Source organism: Leopardus geoffroyi, chromosome B1 (genome assembly GCF_018350155.1).
Source record: "Leopardus geoffroyi isolate Oge1 chromosome B1, O.geoffroyi_Oge1_pat1.0, whole genome shotgun sequence".
Lineage (NCBI taxonomy): Eukaryota > Metazoa > Chordata > Mammalia > Carnivora > Felidae > Leopardus > Leopardus geoffroyi.
In genome coordinates, this window is record NC_059327.1 from 185,275,970 (window position 1) to 185,295,161 (window position 19,192).

General features: G+C 42.1%; 1 protein-coding gene across 1 annotated transcript in view; it reads right to left on the reverse strand.

Annotated features, from left to right (window-relative positions):
• ZCCHC4 (zinc finger CCHC-type containing 4) overlaps positions 1-13,180 on the reverse strand; it is a 54,015-nt gene extending 40,835 nt beyond the window's left edge. Inside the window, exons 1-3 of the mRNA XM_045474360.1 lie at positions 13,033-13,180; positions 11,917-12,035; positions 11,081-11,163 (exon numbers count right to left, since the gene is read on the reverse strand). Of these exons, the coding sequence (XP_045330316.1) occupies positions 11,081-11,163; positions 11,917-12,035; positions 13,033-13,159 (329 nt within the window). The 5' untranslated portion in view covers positions 13,160-13,180. The remainder of the gene's footprint in view (positions 1-11,080; positions 11,164-11,916; positions 12,036-13,032) is intronic.
• Between the last annotated feature and the right edge of the window lie 6,012 nt (positions 13,181-19,192).

The window sequence follows — 19,192 nt, forward strand, 5'->3', positions numbered from 1 at the left end:
GCTGGCAACAGAGGACAGAAAGCCCAAACAGAGCTTAGGGAATGGATGAGCAGAGCTGGGAACTCGTGGAGGCCAGGGCGGCTAGAATTCACAGGGCAGAGCACTAGTGAATGCACATGTGGAGCATCCCAGCCAGAAAGCAGGACGCGGAGAGAGAGGGAGCTCCACGGTTTGCTACGACTCCCCTGGAGTCTGTAGCTGAGTACTGATCGGCACACGCAGGCGAAGGAAGCATCCAGAGCGCGGGAGAGAACCACTGGAAAGAAGCAGGTGGAATAATCGCCAGACACCCAACAGGACACGGGGTCGGTGTCTACCAAGCAGTCCGAGGGAGAAACCTCCTAAAACCCAAGCATCAGGTGCAGTCCTGAGAAGGGTACTGCTTCAGGAGCGGGGAGAAATCAGCCCTACCCCACAGATGCTCTAGTCCTGCCCAAAAGCTTGAAGATAAACCTTCGAAAGCAAGGAACGACAAACCTTTTCTGTACAGGATCAGGTAATAAATATTGAGCTTGGCAGGCCATCTGGTTTCTCTGTCACATCTATGCTGTGATTGTAGCACAAAAGGAACTACAAACCCAATGTGCAAATGAACAGGCATGATTAGAGGCGGTCTGCACGCTGGGGTATGCCAAATCCTGCTGGAGAGTACCAAACTATAGCCAAGTAACAACTGTGTTCCAGAACAAAGCTCAAAAATATGTAAAGGAATAAGAAATATCCGGTATACAAGGTAAAATTGATACTTCCAGCACTGAATCAAATACCACCAGGTATGTAAAGAAACAGGAAAACATGACCCATGACAAGGGGGAAATACAACAAGAGCAACAACAATCAAATCAAACTGACTCAGAAATGACACAGATGATCAGAGAGAAATTAAAGCCATTTACTATAACTATATACCATATGTTCAAGTGGTTTAAAAAAAAAAAGAAAAAAAGAATGAGCTTGTTAGGTAAAAACATAGAAAATATTAAAAAGACCCAAATTGAACCTTTAAAGTTTTTTTTTTTTTTTAATTGTCTGAGTGGAAAAATAGCCTCGATGGGAGTAACAGAAATTTAGACGTGACAGAGGAACGATCCATATACATGAAGGCACAGTCTTAGAAATTACCCAAAATGAAACCCCAAGGGACAAAAATACATGAAAATGGGCCCCAAGTGGGGTTGGGGAGATGGAAACATTTTTGAAAAAATTATGGCTGCAATTTTCCAAAAATTACATCAAAAGACTCAAGAAGCTCAGAGAACTTCAAGCACAAGAAACACGAAGAAAGCTACAAGGTGCATCATACATAGTAAAATTACTCAAAATCAGTGAAAAAGAGGGGCGCCTGGGTGGCGCAGTCGGTTAAGCGTCCGACTTCAGCCAGGTCACGATCTCGCGGTCCGTGAGTTCGAGCCCCGCGTCGGGCTCTGGGCTGATGGCTCAGAGCCTGGAGCCTGTTTCCGATTCTGTGTCTCCCTCTCTCTCTGCCCCTCCCCCGTTCATGCTCTGTCTCTCTCTGTCCCCAAAATAAATAAACGTTGAAAAAAAAAAAAATCAGTGAAAAAGAGAACATCTTAAAACCAGAAGAAAAAAAGACACTGTACAGAGGAACAAAGATTAAGAATGATATCAGATTTCTCACTGGGAACAACGTAAGAAAGAAGACAGTAGAGCAATACCAATTCTACATAAATTCTTCCAGTACCCTGAAGAGGAAGGTACAGTTCCCACTTCATTCATTAGGCCAGGATGACCCCAACACCAAACCAGAAAAAAACAATCGTAAGAAAACTAAAGACCAATAAACCTCATAAACACAAACTCAAAAGTTATTAACGGAATTTTAGCAAATCAAAACCACAGTATATAAACAAGGTAACAGATCATGACCAAGTGTAGGTTAGCCCAGGAATGCAAGGCTGCTTTAATGTTTAATGTTGCAATCAGTGCAACTCACCAAATTAACAATCTTTTACAAAATGATCATCTCATTAAATGCAGGAAAAAAGCACTTGACAAAATCAAACACTCATTCATGAGAAAGATTCACAGAAAACTAGGAACAGAAGGAAACTTCCACAACCTGCTAAGGGGCATCTGAGAAAAACCTATTGCTAACACCATACTGGTAAAAGACTGAATACATTCCTCCCAAGATTGGGACACAAGCAAAGATGTCTACGCTTACCATTTCTAGTCAATACTCACTAGGGATTCTAGCCACTTTGATAAGACAAGAAAAAGAAATAAAAGGCGCGGATCGGAAAGGAAACATAAACATTTTTTTCACAGACAACATGATTGTATATGTAGAAAGCTCTGAGGAAGTATTTTAAAAAGTTGCTAAACCTAGTAAGCTCATCAAGATTACACGATAAAAGATTAATACACAAAATCAATTGTACTGTTTACAGACTGGTTACTTTGCATATGATCAGTCTTAAAGTCACACCAAGTGAATAACCAGGCATTATCTATCTTTTGTTGTAATTCAAAAGGGAATATGCCCCGCTACTTACAAAAGAGTTTTGTCCCCTGAAACTGAACTTGAGTCTGATGATACCTCTATAAGAAATACAGGGATAGAATAAATGTTAAACAACATTACAGGATGCAAGCAACCAAATCCAGAATGTGAGGAATTCTATGGGACAAATTACTCTGTTTTTTTTCAGCAAACAAGTGATTAAAGATATCCACCAACTACAGTGCATAAACCCTGTTTGGATCCTGTTTGAAGAATCAATTATAAAACAGTATTTATGACTAATAGTATTTATAGGCTAATCAGAGAAATGTGAATACTAACTGCATGTTACGTTAAGGAACTGTTCGTAGTTCAGGCATTTTAATAGTATTGTGATTATGGTTTTTTTAAAGGCTTTATTTCTTGAGGTGTATATATTTATGGATAAAATATGTAATATCTACACTGGAGGTCACAGTAGAAGGTACATGTGAAATAAAATTAACTACATATTAATGACAAATGAAGCTGGGTGTGGGTGTAGGAGACTCTTTATACTGTTCTCTCTTTTATATATGCCTGAAATGTCCCACAATAAAAGGTTTTAAAAAGTGCTTTAAAGAAAAGGCAAGAATTAAACTCAAAGAAAACAAAGATGACCCCAAAAAATACTAAACCAAAAATGGATTGTAATCAGCCCTACATCATGTGAGATTTGGTTTTTCATTCGTTGACAATGGGAATATATGCTGGGAAATTTCTCAGAACTGAAGAACATGAGTTTCCAGTTTGAAAGGATTTACCTAATACCCAGCAAAATAAAATGTAACAGACGCACATCAAGATAGATAGTCATGAGATGTCATACCCCTAGGAATAAAAAGATTCAAAAAAAAGAAAAAATGACAGAGGGATCAAACAGTCACAGATCATTTATGAGATCAGGAATGAACTTCTTGAACTTGAACTTCTCAGCAGCTAAAACGAAGACAAAGTAAATGGAACATTGCCTTCTAAAATCTGAGGGAAAAATATTTCCAATGTAGAATTCCATCATCTGCAAAGGTATCAATCAAGTATCGGCACAGATAAAGGTATTTCCAGAAACACAAGATTTCAAAATTGTTGGATAGTAAAAATCAGGTTGGCCTCAGATTTCTACAGCACCACATTTAACTCTAGATCAGTGTTCCTCACAAAGTGGCCACGAACTGGTGCTGGCAGTCAACTGTTACCAGTTCCTGATGACACAAAGACAAACATCAAGAGTATGTATTTGGAATTTTTATACCAGTTAGAGCACTTTCATGTCTGTTCAAATTAACAATAAAAAATGTGGGCTTGTGTTTTGTATGTCTTCTCTTTTCTTCATTTGACTTTCATTTTACTTTAATTTATCTTTACCAGGTTTACAAAAGTATCTGACCCCAATGGGTACGACATAAAAACAAGAACATAAAAAAGCCAACAGACAAAAGACCGATCCTTTAACACAGATCATTTAAGAAGTCCTGCTCTGAAGGACATGATGCAATCCTGCAATTGTTCCAAGGAAAACATGTAATCTGAATAATTTTATAGTTGGGTCAGTGCCACTCAAGAATAAAGCAGGTGGGCACCTGGGTGGCTCAGTCGGTTAAGTGTCCATCTTCGGCTCAGCTCACGATCTCCACAGTTCATGGGTTCAAGCCCCGCGTCAGGCTCTGTGCTGACAGCTCAGAGCCTGGAGCCTCCTTCAGATTCTGTGTCTCCCTCTCTCTCTGCCCCTCTCCTGCGCACGCTCTCTCTCTCTCTCTCAAAAATAAATAAACATTAAAAAAAAAAAAAGAAACAAACATAAAAAAGTACCCGAGAAAAACTATCTTAAAAAAAAAAAAGAATAAAGGACTTCGTAGAACTCAGGTTATGTAGTCATCTAATCTAAGTCCTTGCTGAAGAAACTGCAGGACTGCTAGGTGCCAGGTAGAAAGGGAAACCATTCCAGACTGGAGCATTTCTGAAAGCCCTAGGACAGATTTCTCTAAGATCTAAAAGACTGTGCTACATCTGAATGTTCTGAAAGGATTCAGACAACTGGCAGAGAGTTTGCGGTTGGAGCAGTGATAAGCACGTAAGTAAGCAAATAGCAGCTACAACAGTAAAAAAAATCCAAGACTATTCTTAACTCCAAAGAAAACAAAAAGCTGTGTAGGAAAGAACTTACTATGATTTCTCCTATGGTTCAGCTATGAGCAGCATTTACACAGTTATAATAATGCAAACGCTAAAATATGAATCTAACCCAAAATTATGATGTAACCATATACAAATGGGGTAGTGAAAAGGTACAGATTCTGAGATGGGGGGCGGTAGAGGTGAAGGGGAGAGGGCAGGAGAGGAGAGGAAGAAAGGTAAACCCTCCTCTTCCACAGGAAATAGATAATTCCAAAACGTGATAAATCAGGAAGTGGCAAATGCAAGCATGTTTTGTATTTCACAGACAGGAAGGCAAATTCTAAAATAATTAGCCAGAACGGCTGACTGTAGTTGCTGCTGGGGAGGAGAAACGTAAGGGTGGAAACAGGAGCGTTGTTCTTTGTGAAACCTCACAGAACTGTTTGATTCCATTGCCACGTAAAGATTTTGGTTGGACTGAAATTTAACTCATACGGTACAACCACTCTTCTAAAGTGTACAATTCAGCAGTTTTTAGAGTGTTCATGAAGTTGGGCGACTATCACCACAATCTAATTCCAGACCATTGTCATCACCTCAAAAAGAAACCTTGAACCCGTCCACAGTCATTCCTCGTTCCCCAACCCCCAGCCCCTGGCAAGCATGCCTCTACTTTCCGTCTCAACAGATTTGCCTGTTTGGGGTATTTCATATCAACAGAATCATACAACAGCCACATAGGAATTTTTATTGAAAATTTCCGATTAATGTGAGACTTTTATTTAAAAAGTAAAAACCACGAGAATATGAATGTTAGCCATAGGGGAGATAAATAAAGCAAGTACACCAAAGGGGCTTCCAGGAAGCACCGAATCCATTTAACCACAGAATAAAAACGGAATCATATGGGCATTATGGTTACAGTATAAAATGTAAATAACGTAAATCCCAACACAAGAGGTCGGAGAAGTCCCAGAGAAAGTGGGAGACAGCGTAAGGACACTGGTGCTCTCATGTGTTAGAGGCAGAGACCAAAAGATACCATTTCAAAGCGAAAAATCGAGGGAAAGAGCGATAAGCAACAGTCAAGGGCATAAAGGGTATTCCTAAAAAGAAATAATCAACCAAAATGGGATAGTTCATTATCTCTCACTTTTAGATGAATGAAGACCATCTAAAGAAAGGATTAAATAGGATATAAAAAGCTAGAAAAGCAACCGTAAGAACAACAAAAAAACAGAAGCAGCACACATTAAATGAAACAAAGCAAAGCCAACATACGCCACATAGTAAAAGAGAACAAAGAGAAGAAAACCAGGAAGCATCAAGTAATACAGCAAAACCAAGATCAAGTGTTATCTATTATACCCGCTATGAAAAGGAGATAAATCTAGCCACTAAACGAGAGCCAGTCAGACAGGATCACAAAGCAAAATCCAGCCATCCCCATTTCATCACTTCTAAGATGCGTATTTTTTCACTACGACAGAGACAGGATTTTTAACGCCATCAGCCAGACGGAGGGCATGATGTGGTTGGGATGGTCCCTCCCCACCCCCTCCACGTGCAAAATTGTCCCAGCCCTTCATGGTACCACCTCTTCAACTCGGCCCAATGCACTGCTGGAACTACACGTGTCACTGCCGTCATCTACGATTCGGTCCCCAAACGCAAGGGTATGACACGTGCAGTCAGGAACTAAAACGGAACAACAGGGCATACGTTGGATATTAGGGAAGTAAATACCCATCCTTGAAAGAATGACGACTACAATCGAGGGCTTTATAGGAACAAAGAGAAGGAAGATCCCCACAGCTAGAGCTGTGTCAGGGTCTGTTACTTAAACCCAGTCCAAAGGACCACCTATCACTCACCAAGCGATGCCCACTCAAGGAGGAAGACGCAAATTCACCAGGAAGAGACGAAAGTTTAAAAACACCAGGAATGACCGGTGTACAATTTGCTCATGACACAGGACTCTCTGAAGGCACTGAGGACACTGAGTTTAATTACTTGTAAACAAAGGAAAAGAAGAATACTGTTAAGTGAACCTCCACCTCGAGATCTTTGTGCCCTGTCAAAATTGCTCTTCGGGAAGTTTTACTGCTGGTTTGTTAACCTTTCCTTGACAAAAGATAAACTGAGATCTTGTGCGTTTATCTTTCTATTCAAAATCACATCATAATCACTCAAGTGTACTGCTTTAAATTTAATATTCAGACACAAGGCTTTTTAGAGGTTTGGTAGGAAGAACATGAGAACATGAAAACTGAAGATTACTCAGCTCTCCCTCCTTATTGGTACTTTCTACACATACTGGGGGTGGGGGGGGGGGCAGAGGAAATTCATCCTGCTGCATGGCTCAGCATGATTCACAAATTGCAGGCTAGCATTTTGAAATGTCATTTTTATTGATCTCCGTTTGATGTTCCATTTGCCTTTCCTGGAGTAGACGAATTACGTTTATGGCATTTCCCTAATAGCAGACCTTGAAAATCTGAGTTTAAATTGAGCTCTGAAAAAAACGTAACCAAATGAAGTTATCAACTAAACACAACCATATGGATGCACATAAATTATTGCTTATTTTAGCATTAAAATATATCTTCTCTAAGACTTCATAGGTCAACATTTCAGGGCATGACAGGCAGCTAGAAACTGTAAGGAAAGTCAAATCTCAGACACAAAATGTAAATCTGTCAACTGAACACGTGAAATCAAAAGCATGGCTCAAAGAGTGAGGTTAAAAAAACAAATATCCAATCCTCTTCTGTAGCACCTAGCCATCTGGACAGCCAGTTCCGTAATAAAAATCAAGTATAACAAGCCAATTTATATGGCTAGCTACATATTTCTTTTCTAGCAATTTGGAAAAGAAATTACCAATGAAAAGCTATTGTTACTCCACAGTAACAGATAAAAGTTTGCTTTATAGAATAGGAATCACATTTAAATGCATTTTAATACTTTCAAATGGTGTAGTTATTTCCTAAGACCATTTGTAAATGAATTGGAGAAAGTTCGCTTAGAAAACAATTACAACGTCAAGTAACAGTACGTCATCCTTTGGGTCATTTACACACAGGAACGAACTGCGAGTTTCTAGCTGAAGACACACTCAGAGAACAGGTACTTAATAACATAGAATAATTAACTTAGTAAGCCCTTGATTTTAAAAAGCCAAAATTTTACATGTTTAGAGGAATGACTGATTTCAAATGTTTTACTCCACAGAAAGCAGATAAGAAAGCATGCAGCATCAATCACAGACAGAGCAAGACAGTGAAATCAATGCCAGTGCATTTCAAAAAGCTTCAACTTCTACCCATCCTCCAAAACCTGTTCCAGTCCCATGTCCTTAAACGGTACCGATCAGCTAAGGCACAAGGTAGCTGTATCACTGCTGACCTCCGAGAACACCCAGCTTTTTTTCCTATAAATACTGTCTACATTTAACACATTCTTCTTAGCACGATGTTATCTTTGTGTATCTCAACTCCATTACTTGCATTTTAAGTTCTTTTTGAGACCTCAACAAAGAATGAATATATGGATGCATGGATGGATGGATGGATGGATGGATGGAAGGAAGAAGAAAGGAAGGAAAGAAGAGGAAGGAAGAAGGAAAGAAGCAGCAAACAAGCAAGCAAGCTTGGGCAACAAAATCCAAGGTTATGGGTTACAGATGATCTCAGATGTTGAAAATTATTTTATTAAGACATGTTCTCAGGGCGCCTGGGTTGCTCTGTCAGTTAAGCATCTGACTTCGGCTCAGGTCACGATCTCATGGTTCATGGGTTTAAGCCCTGTGTCAGGCTCTCTACTGACAGCTTGGAGCCTGGAGCCTGCTTTGGATTCTGTGTCTCCTCTCTCTCTGCTCCGCCCCTACTCGGGCTCTGTCTCTCTCTCAAAAATAAATAAACATTAAAAAAATAATAAAATTTAAAAAGACATGTTCTAAAGAATCAGCACTAGATTACAAATGACAGTACGACCTCTGAGAAATTACCTTTTGAAAATTCTTTAATTCTTCATATTTTAGCCAATGCTTTTATATTCCAATTAACATGAAATATGAATTTCAAAAATTATTATCAAAAAGCCATATTCTGGCAGCACAAAGACAGAACAGTGGTTTAGCTCCAGACTGAAATGTTCTTATACAAGGAAACAAGATCACCAAGATGTTCTTATAGTTTAATTGAATCACCAATATCCTTATGTAATAATATAAAAAAGATGCTTATCAGGTAGAATTGAAACGGCAAAGTACAAGAGACTATGTATACATTATGATGACAACCTTGTAAAACAAACTTTAGCACAGGTCAAAAAGGCTGAGAGAAAATACTACAAAATGAACAAAATGAGGGGTTCAAGGGGAGAGATCACAGGTGATATTTTTCTACTTTGTACTTTCTGCATCTTTGGTATTCTATGTCATTACGATAGATCTCTATAGAACTCATGTTTTATCTACTTAGATCTCCTTAAATCAAATCAGCACATACCATATGTTAATTTGCGTCTGCTTTCATGTTTAAAAATGTTTTAGAATCAGGGGCATAAGTCTGCGTCACTGCTAAGCCATTCCAGTAGTAATGGCTTTAATGAAGTTCCTCATCTGCGCCAGGCCTCAACTTTCTCATCTAAGTAAACAAACTGCCTCAGCAAGATTAAATAATTCTCATGTGAAACACTTAGCCCACTAGCCCGCTCACAGTAGTGCTCAATTTACATTAATTTCCTTTTAAATATTTTGTACTGTTGACTGAATTCCCATATAGTAAATGGTCATCACTGATTAAGTACTTTGGTTAGGGGTGATCAAGTTATCCTGTGAAAAGCCTCCTCCATCAGAGGACTTCAAAATCCAAGAAGCTCAAGAAAGATGTTTTTAATAGAGCCTAGTTCTCCTTTCCACTTAGCCTAGATAAGACCTCAGAATCCTTCTGAACACAGCAGCCCAGGGAGCCAGCGCACTTGCTGTGAGAGTAAAAACCTATTTGTCACCAGCAGCCCAGACCAGGGGCTTCGCCAGGAGTTTCTCCCAGCACACAGGAACAAGGCCTGTGACACAGAAGGAAGTGGCCTTTCACAGATCTCCAGAGAACTAAATCCAGGATTCAACTTCCAGTCACTCAATATTTCAACAATGTAGATTTTTAAAAACAAATGTCCACAGTTTTCAAAAAGTGTTTTGTTTCTTTTAGTGCTGCAAAATAGAAACATTATGGTAAATCTTCATAACAGTGGATAGGGTCACGGATTCCTAGCTATATCATCAAAAAGCAAAGAAAACAAAAGCAAAAATTTGATAAATTGGACTTGATCAAATTTAAAAACTCTTGTGCATCAAAGAACATCATCAAGAAAGTGAAAAGGCTATTTACAGAATAGGAAAAAGTGTGTAAAAATCCTATATCTGATAAGGGTCTGATGTCCCTCAACATATAAAGAATTCCTGCAATTCGACAACAAGAATTACAACCCTATTAAAGATGAACAAGGGACTTGAATAGACATTTCTCCAAAGAAGATATACAAATGGCCAACAAGCACATGAAAAGATAATCAACATCATTACTCACTAGGGACCTAAAATTCAACACCACAATGACACATCACCTCACAAGTACTAAGATAATTAAAACACACACACACACACACACACAATAGTAAGTATCGACAAGGATGTGGAGAAACTGGAATCCTTGTACGTTGCTGGTAGGGATGTAAAATGGTGCAGCCACTGTAAGAGTTTGGTGGTTCACCAAAACACTAAACACAGAAATATCGTATGATCCAATAATCCCACTCCTAGGTATATATAGAAAAGACTTGAAAACAGAGACTCAAGCAGACATTCGTATGCCAATGTTCTCTGTAGCATTAGTCACAACAGCCAAAAGGTGGAAATGGTGCTCACTGATGAATGAATAGATCAACAAAATGTGGCGTGTGTGTGTGTGTGTGTGTGTGTGTGTGTGATGCAGTATTACTCAGCCATAAAAAGGATGAGGTTCTGACACAAGCCACAACATGAATGAACCCTGAAAACATGCTAAGTGAAATAAACCAGGCACAAAAAAAGCCAAATCAGAAATACATAATTCCACTTACATAGGGTAACTAGAACAGTCAAATTCATAGAGACATAAATTATATGAGAGCTTACCAGGGTTTGGGAAGAACTGGAATGGGAAGTTACTGCTTAATGATAAGAGAGTTTCTGTTTGGGGTGATGAAAAGGTTTTGGAAATATATAACGATGACAATCGCGTAACACTGTGACTACAATTAATGCCACTGAACTGTACATTTAAAATTATTAAAATGGCAAATGTTATGTTATATATATTTTACCATAATAAAAACTTTTTAAAAAACGAAAATAAATTTAAGGACCCAGGAAAAAAAACAAAACAAAAATAATAAATAGAAATGACACCACATCAGCACCTTTCTGCACACTGCGTTCGGGATAGAGGCGGCTGACATCTTCGGTTATGAGCTTCTCGGGCAGCAAGTCTAGCTTCTGACAACTGGAAAAGAATTAAAAAAACATTTAATAAACTACCAAACTTGCTACCATCCTAGAAAACCCGGTATCACATTCTGACATTAAGAGGCCAATTAGAGCAGCTCAATGTTGTAAACAAGCATCTGTTTCAGGGGAAAACAAAACAAAACACATTAAACTGGTAAAGTTCTAGAGTAGTACGAAGCAATACCTAACATATTAAAGCCCTGCAGGATTATCTCACAGTGATTTTAACAGACGTGCAGGAGAGTCGTATACAAGACTGTATTCCAATAAACCCAACAAAGCTGGAATTTTTCTAGACAAAATTTTCAGAAACTTCAACTGGAGCTGAGTCCAAGAAGATACCAAGCTGATAACTACATCCCTAGGTGCCTTCATCAGTCATATAGTAACTGTATAAAGGATGCTCACTCAAATGTTAAAAAAAAAAAAAAAAAAAAAAAAAGTTTTTCTAAAACACTGCCTGAAATGATCACAACCTAGACTCGTTAGGGAGAAATCTATACTAACACCTCTGAATCTTAAAGGGAACTGTCTTTGAGACAGTTATTTACAATAATATCAGTAATCAGAGTTAAGTTGAGAGTAGGTCTAAACTCCAGTCCCTTGACCCAAAAACCATGTCTTCATCTCTCCAAAGAGATTTATCTCATTTAATGCTCAAACTGCGTTTTTACTGGCTCACACATTCTCAAACAAATTGTCACATACGTCAAAAATAAAAACATATATGTCCACAAAGTTGATATACCTTTTCATCTTCCCATTGAAAAAAATTACAGTCTTTTCTATCTCTACAGGCTGAGCAGGCATAAAACCTCCGTGATTCTTCTTTCCCTTGGTTCACCTTTACAAACAGAAGAGTGGGTCCTAGTTCCAGAAAGGGACAAAACATATCAACAATCGTCATCTACATCAAGTTCTTAGTTTTCACTGCCCTTAAGTAAAGCTTGATTTGGTTTTACGCACAATTTGTCATAATTAAACCTACACTCTGTTTAATTACTTTTTTTTCCGTCACAATGTTTAGACACTGATGACTGAAGAAATGGCTTTTACAAACTAGTCTCTCCAGAAAGAAAATGCCGTAGTCAGTTGTTGTCTACATGATGAATGTCTGGCTCCTGAGACTAAAACATGGCCAGGGTCCAGAGAACTGAGCATTTTGCCACCTCCACCCAGTTACCCTTTCAGTGAAAATTTGGGCTTTTGGAGTTGGGCACATCCTCTCTCCATAAGTTAGAGAAAAACTAGGTCTGGTTTCTAAGCAATAATTCACGCTATTCTTCTCCCTTTCTTTTTAAATTTTTATCTTTTATTTTAGAGAGGGAGAGCGCACGAGCGGGGGAAAAGGACGGAGAGAGAGAGACACAGACACAGACACTCCTCAACAGGTTCCATGCTCAGCGCACGGAGGGAGGGGCGGGGCGGCTCGATCCCACCACGCTGGAATCGAGACCTGAGCAGAAATCAAGAGTCTGTGGCTCAGTCGACTAGCTACGCCCCTCTTTCTCCCTAACTTTTTAAAATAAAGATATCAAAACAACCAATGAAATCCACAAGTACTTGGCAATGGATTTACTCAATAACATTCATCCCCTTTGCTTAGACTGTCTCTTCCCTTGGCGGAGAGGGGGGGAGGGGAATGTAACAGCCACGGAGCCAAAACCCCAACAGTGAGGACTTCCTATGACAGTGTCTTAAATAAGCTGAAAACACTACGTCCCGAAGAAAGGGCGCTTTCTAGGGATCACACATGGTGGTAGAGAGCATAAAAATCTGGGAGCCGTAAGAAGCCCATGGCATCTTCAGGCTAACCCCCGCCCCTTGCGCCCGAAACCTCGGCAGAGCCCAAACGCGCACCCACCGTGAGGGCACAGCGGGGCAGGCGTGGCGGGATCAGAAGGAAACACCACCTCCACTCCCGAGCTCCCCTGAAGACCCGAGTTCCCCTCTTCTTCCACCGCTCCCAGCCAGTCCCTGGGGGCCGCCATCTTCCCGCCACCGTCCCGAAAGCCTCCGTGCAAACAAAGGAGTCTGAGAAAGAGTGCCGCCACGCGGCACGGGGAACTCACAGCGCCCCCGCGCGTCTAGGAGGAGCTGAGACCGCCGGGGTTGAGGCTACGCCCGGAAAGGCAGTCTCTTCTGCCCCTGGCTGCCCCCAAAGGGGTCCCTGGCGGGCAGACCAGGGTAAGGGTTTGGGGAAATGGGGGGGGGGGGCGGGGATATTTGCACGCAATTTATTGGTCCTGTGCAATAAGCTCACCTATTATCTGCTCTACCCTTAGCACCCCAAGCACCATCCTCTCATAAGAATACAGCCAAAAGATGAGAGGACTCTTTGGAGCAAAGATTTGGTGGGGTTTTAGGACCAAAAGGCAGCATCACCACCACCAGTAGCTGACAATAGAAATAGCTGCAGCAACCGCGTTTGAGGGAAACATCCTCTTCTTTCTTCCCCAAAGTGAGAGTCACGCTGTCATCTTCTACCTCTTGGGCAACTGTTAACAGTTGAACGTTATCGTTGCATATGCATCGACATCGATACATCAGAGAGAGAGAAATAAACCTGTCCCTCTTTGCATACGACATGATTGTCTACATAGAAAATGCCAAGGAATCTGCAAAAATAATTCCAGCTGAAATTGAGGTCAGCAAGGTTGCAAGATATGAGATTAGGAAACATACAAAACCCATCCTACTTCCATATTCTAGGAATGATCACGTGAACGCCCAAATTAGAAATGAAATACCACTTACAACTGCTGAGATAAATGAAATACTTAGGTGTAAATCTAACAAACATGTCCAGAACTTGTATGTGGAACACTACAAAATGCTAATGACAAAATCAAAGGTCTAAATAAATGTAGAGACTGTGTCACTAGGTTAAGAGTCAACATAGCAGGGATGTCAGTTCTCCCCAGGTTTAGTGCATGTACACGTTTAACACCATTTCTATCAAAATCCCAGCCAGACTTTTGCAGGTAAAGACATTATTCTGAAGTTTATAGGAAAAGCAAGGGAACTAAAGTAGCCAAAGGAACTTTGAAAAATAATAAAGAAGGAAGAATCAGTCTATCCAATTTCAAGACATTATAGCATACACACGCACATACGCACGGTTATAGGTGGAAAAGTAAAATTCTCCTTATAGTTCTAAAGAATTGATTTACACACACATATCTAACATCACACATTTAGTCCTACGGCATATTAATTTAGAAATATTGCTCTTTTTCATGCACATTTCATACAGTGGTTTCACTCGATTCTCTCACCTGCACCTTCAGCGTCTGGACTTTGACATAACGATGTCCCTGTTCAAGCTGTCCAGCACTGGTTGCCAGTGCACGTTATCTGCAGTTATATGTCATTTGGATAGACAATTCTAGACCCAGGGGTGTCTGTGGCTCAGTCAGTTAGGGTCTGACTCTTGGTTTCAGCTCAGGTCATGATCTCATGGTTTCGTGAATTCAAGCCCCATATCAGGATTCTCTTTCTTTCCCTCTCTCTGTCTCTCTCTGCCCCTCCACAACTTGCGCGCTGTCTCTGTCTCTCTCAACATAAATAAATAAACTTTAAAAAATTTTTTAAAAACCCTCTAGATCCAAACATGACGATACTTTGAGAAATTTCATCTCAAGACCTAACTACCCATTCTCATTAACACTAACACTTTTACTGAAAAACTTTTCTTCCAGGTACAGATTGGTGATCTTTAAAAGACTTCTTTACAAAATTTGCAGTTGGATTCATGAACTCCTATCACCAGAAATAGTCACTGAATCCGTATTTTTCTAATTCTCCCTTTAACTCCCGACTCTGTGGGGTGACCTCTCTAAGCAGCCTAAGACGGTATGGATTTGCAGCCTTAACGGGTAAGCTTCCCCAAACAGCACAAGTATGACAAAGGTCGACCCAAATAAGGTAAAGTACCCTTTAGTGTGAGAGAATCAGAAGGTTTCAAAATTCAGGCAGTTCCCCCTCTTCCGGGGGATAATTTTGGGAAGGAAAAAAAAAAAAAAAAAACCCTCACCTTATATTCAGACATAGCTGGTAAAAGTCGTGCGTGTTGAATATTTGCTGAGAGGGGCGAGACTCTGACTTCACAACAATAAGCTGGGGATGTTTCTTCTTATCGTCTAATCTGTACAGGAAAATCCTTGGGTGGAAGAAAGCCGAGGGACAGAGAAGGATGCTCAAAAGGACACCAGTGGCAGAGCTGGAGGTGGGTCTCCTGAGCCCTGAGCGCAGAGCGGGACCCTGGGCTCGCAGAGCGTAGTCTCTGACACCAGGCCACTAAGACGGGTCCAGTTCAGTGGATCGGAGGACACGGGCAAACCGCCCAGCTTCCTACGGGACCCGGAAGTCTTACTCCTTACTTTGCTAGTAGGATGGAAGCTCTCCAATCTCCAAATCTACCGCAGAGAAAAGGGTCGAAGGCAGAGGAGCGTTTTGTAGTGATGGCTGACCGACTTCCCTGTCTTCTGTACCAGAACCCCAGTTTCCCTCGGCAACCCTCCCCAACTTTAGCTCACGTGATTGGAGAGGTAGGAAGAACCACGGGGACTGGCTTGGGTTTTTTAATTTTTTTTTTTCAACGTTTTTATTTATTTTTGGGACAGAGAGAGACAGAGCATGAACGGGGGAGGGGCAGAGAGAGAGGGAGACACAGAATCGGAAACAGGCTCCAGCCTCTGAGCCATCAGCCCAGAGCCCGACGCGGGGCTCGAACTCCCGGACCGCGAGATCGTGACCTGGCTGAAGTCGGACGCTCAACCGACTGCGCCACCCAGGCGCCCCTGGCTTGGGTTTGGGCAAATGCCCGGGCGCTTCTGCTAGAACGGTTGGGAAAGAAACTACAGTAGTTCAATGTTGTCGTCTTAGTGGCATCCGTGATGTTGATTTCTCATGTGCCGCACAGGTTCAGCTTTCCCATCTCGCCTGGGGTAGGTGACTGGCTGGTCTAGGGTCGCGTTGGCCGAGCTAATTCGGCTCTGTTCCGTGTGTCTCTCGTGCTCCTCCTGGATCCAGCGGGCCAGTCTGGACATGTCTTTCTCATGGGAACAGCCGGAGCTCAAGAGTTAGGGCAAAGGGACAAGCTTCTGGAAGCCTGGGCTTGGGGCTGCCACTGTTACTTCCACCGTAGGCTTTTGGTTCAGGCAAGTCGCACGGCCAAGCATTGCGAAGTTACATGGCAAAGGGCAGTGGGTCAGAAGGGGGTGAAGAAGGGGAGCCAGTGACACAATCTGTCACTGAAGCGCTCTTCACTGGAGCAACCAGGTAGCTGTTGGTATTTGTGGTAGTTATGGTTTTTGCAGTTTCCCACCACTTGAGGAGCGCCTGCCTTGGCCCAAAAGCCAATAAGAGGAGAACGGAATTAGGAAAAGGGAACGTATGAGGATACCACATGAGCACCTAGATCCAGCCATGCCTGAAGCTTTCACTCATGTGGGTCATAGAAGTTTCTCCTTAAGCCAGTTTGAGATGAGGTTCGTTCTATCAGTCACACCCAAGAATGCCAACGGGGGCTCCTGGGTGGTTCAGTCCGTTAGGCATTCCACTCTTGATTTCGGCTCAGGTCACGATCTCTCAGTTTGTGAGTTTGAGCCTTGCATCAGGCTCTGTGCTGACAACATGGAGCCTGCTTGGGATTCTCTCTCTCTCTCTCTCTCTCTCTCTCTCTCTCTGCCCCTCCCCCACACTCTCTCACTCTCTCTCAAAATAAACTTTAAAAAGAATGCCAACTAAGGCTCTATGACTGCAGCCATAATATGGCACGGATGTACCTTCTACTAATATGCCTTGAAGCTCCTTTCTGGTCAAGACCAGCTAACCCCTCTCTCCATTCTCCCTGCCGTTTCCCCATCCCCCCCCCCCACCATCAATATGCTGCCCGCATTTGCCCCTCCAGTGTGAGAGCTGGGAACAAGGTGCAGAAGAGAACGTGCGTTTATGTGCGTGAAGGTGACTGTTCCTTCACATAGAAATGAAACCCAGAGATCAATAAATCTACTAAAAGCAAAGTTCCCTGGGTTCCATAGTGTCCCCCAAAGACTGATATCCCCCTGCAACCTCAGAATGTCGATCTCGAAATAGGGTCTTTGCAGGTGGAATCGGTTAAGGATAGAGGAGATATCATGCTGGATTCGGGTGAACCCTACATCCGACGAGAGTGTCCTTTTGGGGAGAGGAGAGGACACAGAGAGACACACAGAGAAAGCCACAGGAAGACGCCATGAGCCAGGCAACGCCTGGGGTCACTAGGATCTAGGAAGAGACAAGGAAAGATGCTTCCCTAGAGCCTTGGACGGGAGCCTCACGCTGCTGACACCTCCAGAGCTGTGAGAGGATACATTTCTGTTGTTTGAAGCCTCCTGGCTTGTCGCACTTTGTCACAGCAGCCCTCGCAAACATACGCCTCATCTGGGTTTGACATCCTCCTCCCGGAGAGCCCAGCTCTTTGTTTATCTTCCAAGTGACCTTGGAGAAGTCACTGTCTGAACTTCGGTTTCCTCACCTGTAAAAATAACCACGTCTACCCTCAAGGACTGGGAGGGTCAGCGTACGTGAGCAAAAACTCACAGAGCACTTTGTCACCAGCCCAGTGACGTGTACACGTTAGTCGTCACGTTATTCCTTTATGGCTGCCTTCAAGTAGGTCAGGGGGCCACTCTGAGGAAGAGAATCCATTTATTCTGGATTATTCAACATGGCCGGCCCCAGGTGAGATTATAAAAAGACAGATTTGGGCTAAGAAAGAACATGGGGTTCCTACACATGGAGCCTGGGGTGCAGATCCTTTTGCAAGTGGTGTTTGGAAGGAGAAACTTGTAAAGAGGTCAGAGGAGCAGGAAAGGGCAGGGGTAGAGCCGAGGCAGGCATGCTTCAGCCAGAGTGGATCCTCAGCCTGATGCACAGGGAGCTCTGGCATGTGACCAGTCCCAAGGCATTGCCTGGTCTCGGGGTGCCCTTCTGTACCCTACCACCGGTCAGTCCTAATGCCAGACTAAATTGAAATCCTCTGTGGGACTTCACAGAAGGCCCTTCAAGGGACTGACTCCGCTGGGCAATGTATCTCCTTACTCTTCATCCCTCGTCCTCCCTTCTGGTGGAAAGCAGATGTAATGGCTGAAGCTCCAGCAGCCATCTTGGGCCTTGAGGTCACTGTGAGACAGAAGGCAAAAAGATAGGAGGAACTGGTCGAAATATACTTCTTTTTAAAAAACTTTATTTATTTAAGTTCAACTTAGTTAACATACAGTGTAGTATTGCTTTCAGGAGTAGAACCCAGTGATTCATCTCTGATATTTGACACCCAGTGCTCATCCCAAGTACCCTCCTTAATGCCCCTCACCCATTGAGCCCCCCCCCTCTCCAGCAACCCCCAGTTTGTTCTCTGTATTTAAGAGTCTCTTATGGTTTGCCTCCTTCTCTGTTTTCATCTCATTTTTCCTTCGCCTCCCCGATGTTCATGTTTTGTTTCTTAAATTCCACGTATGAGTGAAATCATATGATACTTGTCTTTCTCTGACTGACTTATTTCACTTAGCATAATACACCCTAGTTCCATCCACGACATTGCAAATGGCAAGATTTCATTCTTTTTGATTGCCGAGTAAAACTCCATTGAATATATATACACCACATCTTTTTTATCCATTCATCCGTCGATGGACATTTGGGCTCTTTCCATGCTTTGGCTATTGTCGCTAGTGCTGCTATAAACATCGGCGGGGGGGCACGTGCCCCTTCGAATCAGCATTTTTGTATCCTTTGGATAAATACTTAGCAGCGCAATCACTGAATCGCTGGTAGCTCTATTTTTTATTTATTTTTTTGGCGCAACCTCCACAGCGATTTCCAGAGTGGCTGTGCCAGTTTGCTTTCCCTCCAACCTAACCACACGTCTTTGATGTGAGAATAAACCCTTGTTTATTTAAGCTACTTGGGCTTCATGTTTTCTCGTTTGTGTAACCCGACTTGACCTTCACATAGGCTTTTTGAATATGGCACTTCAGGTT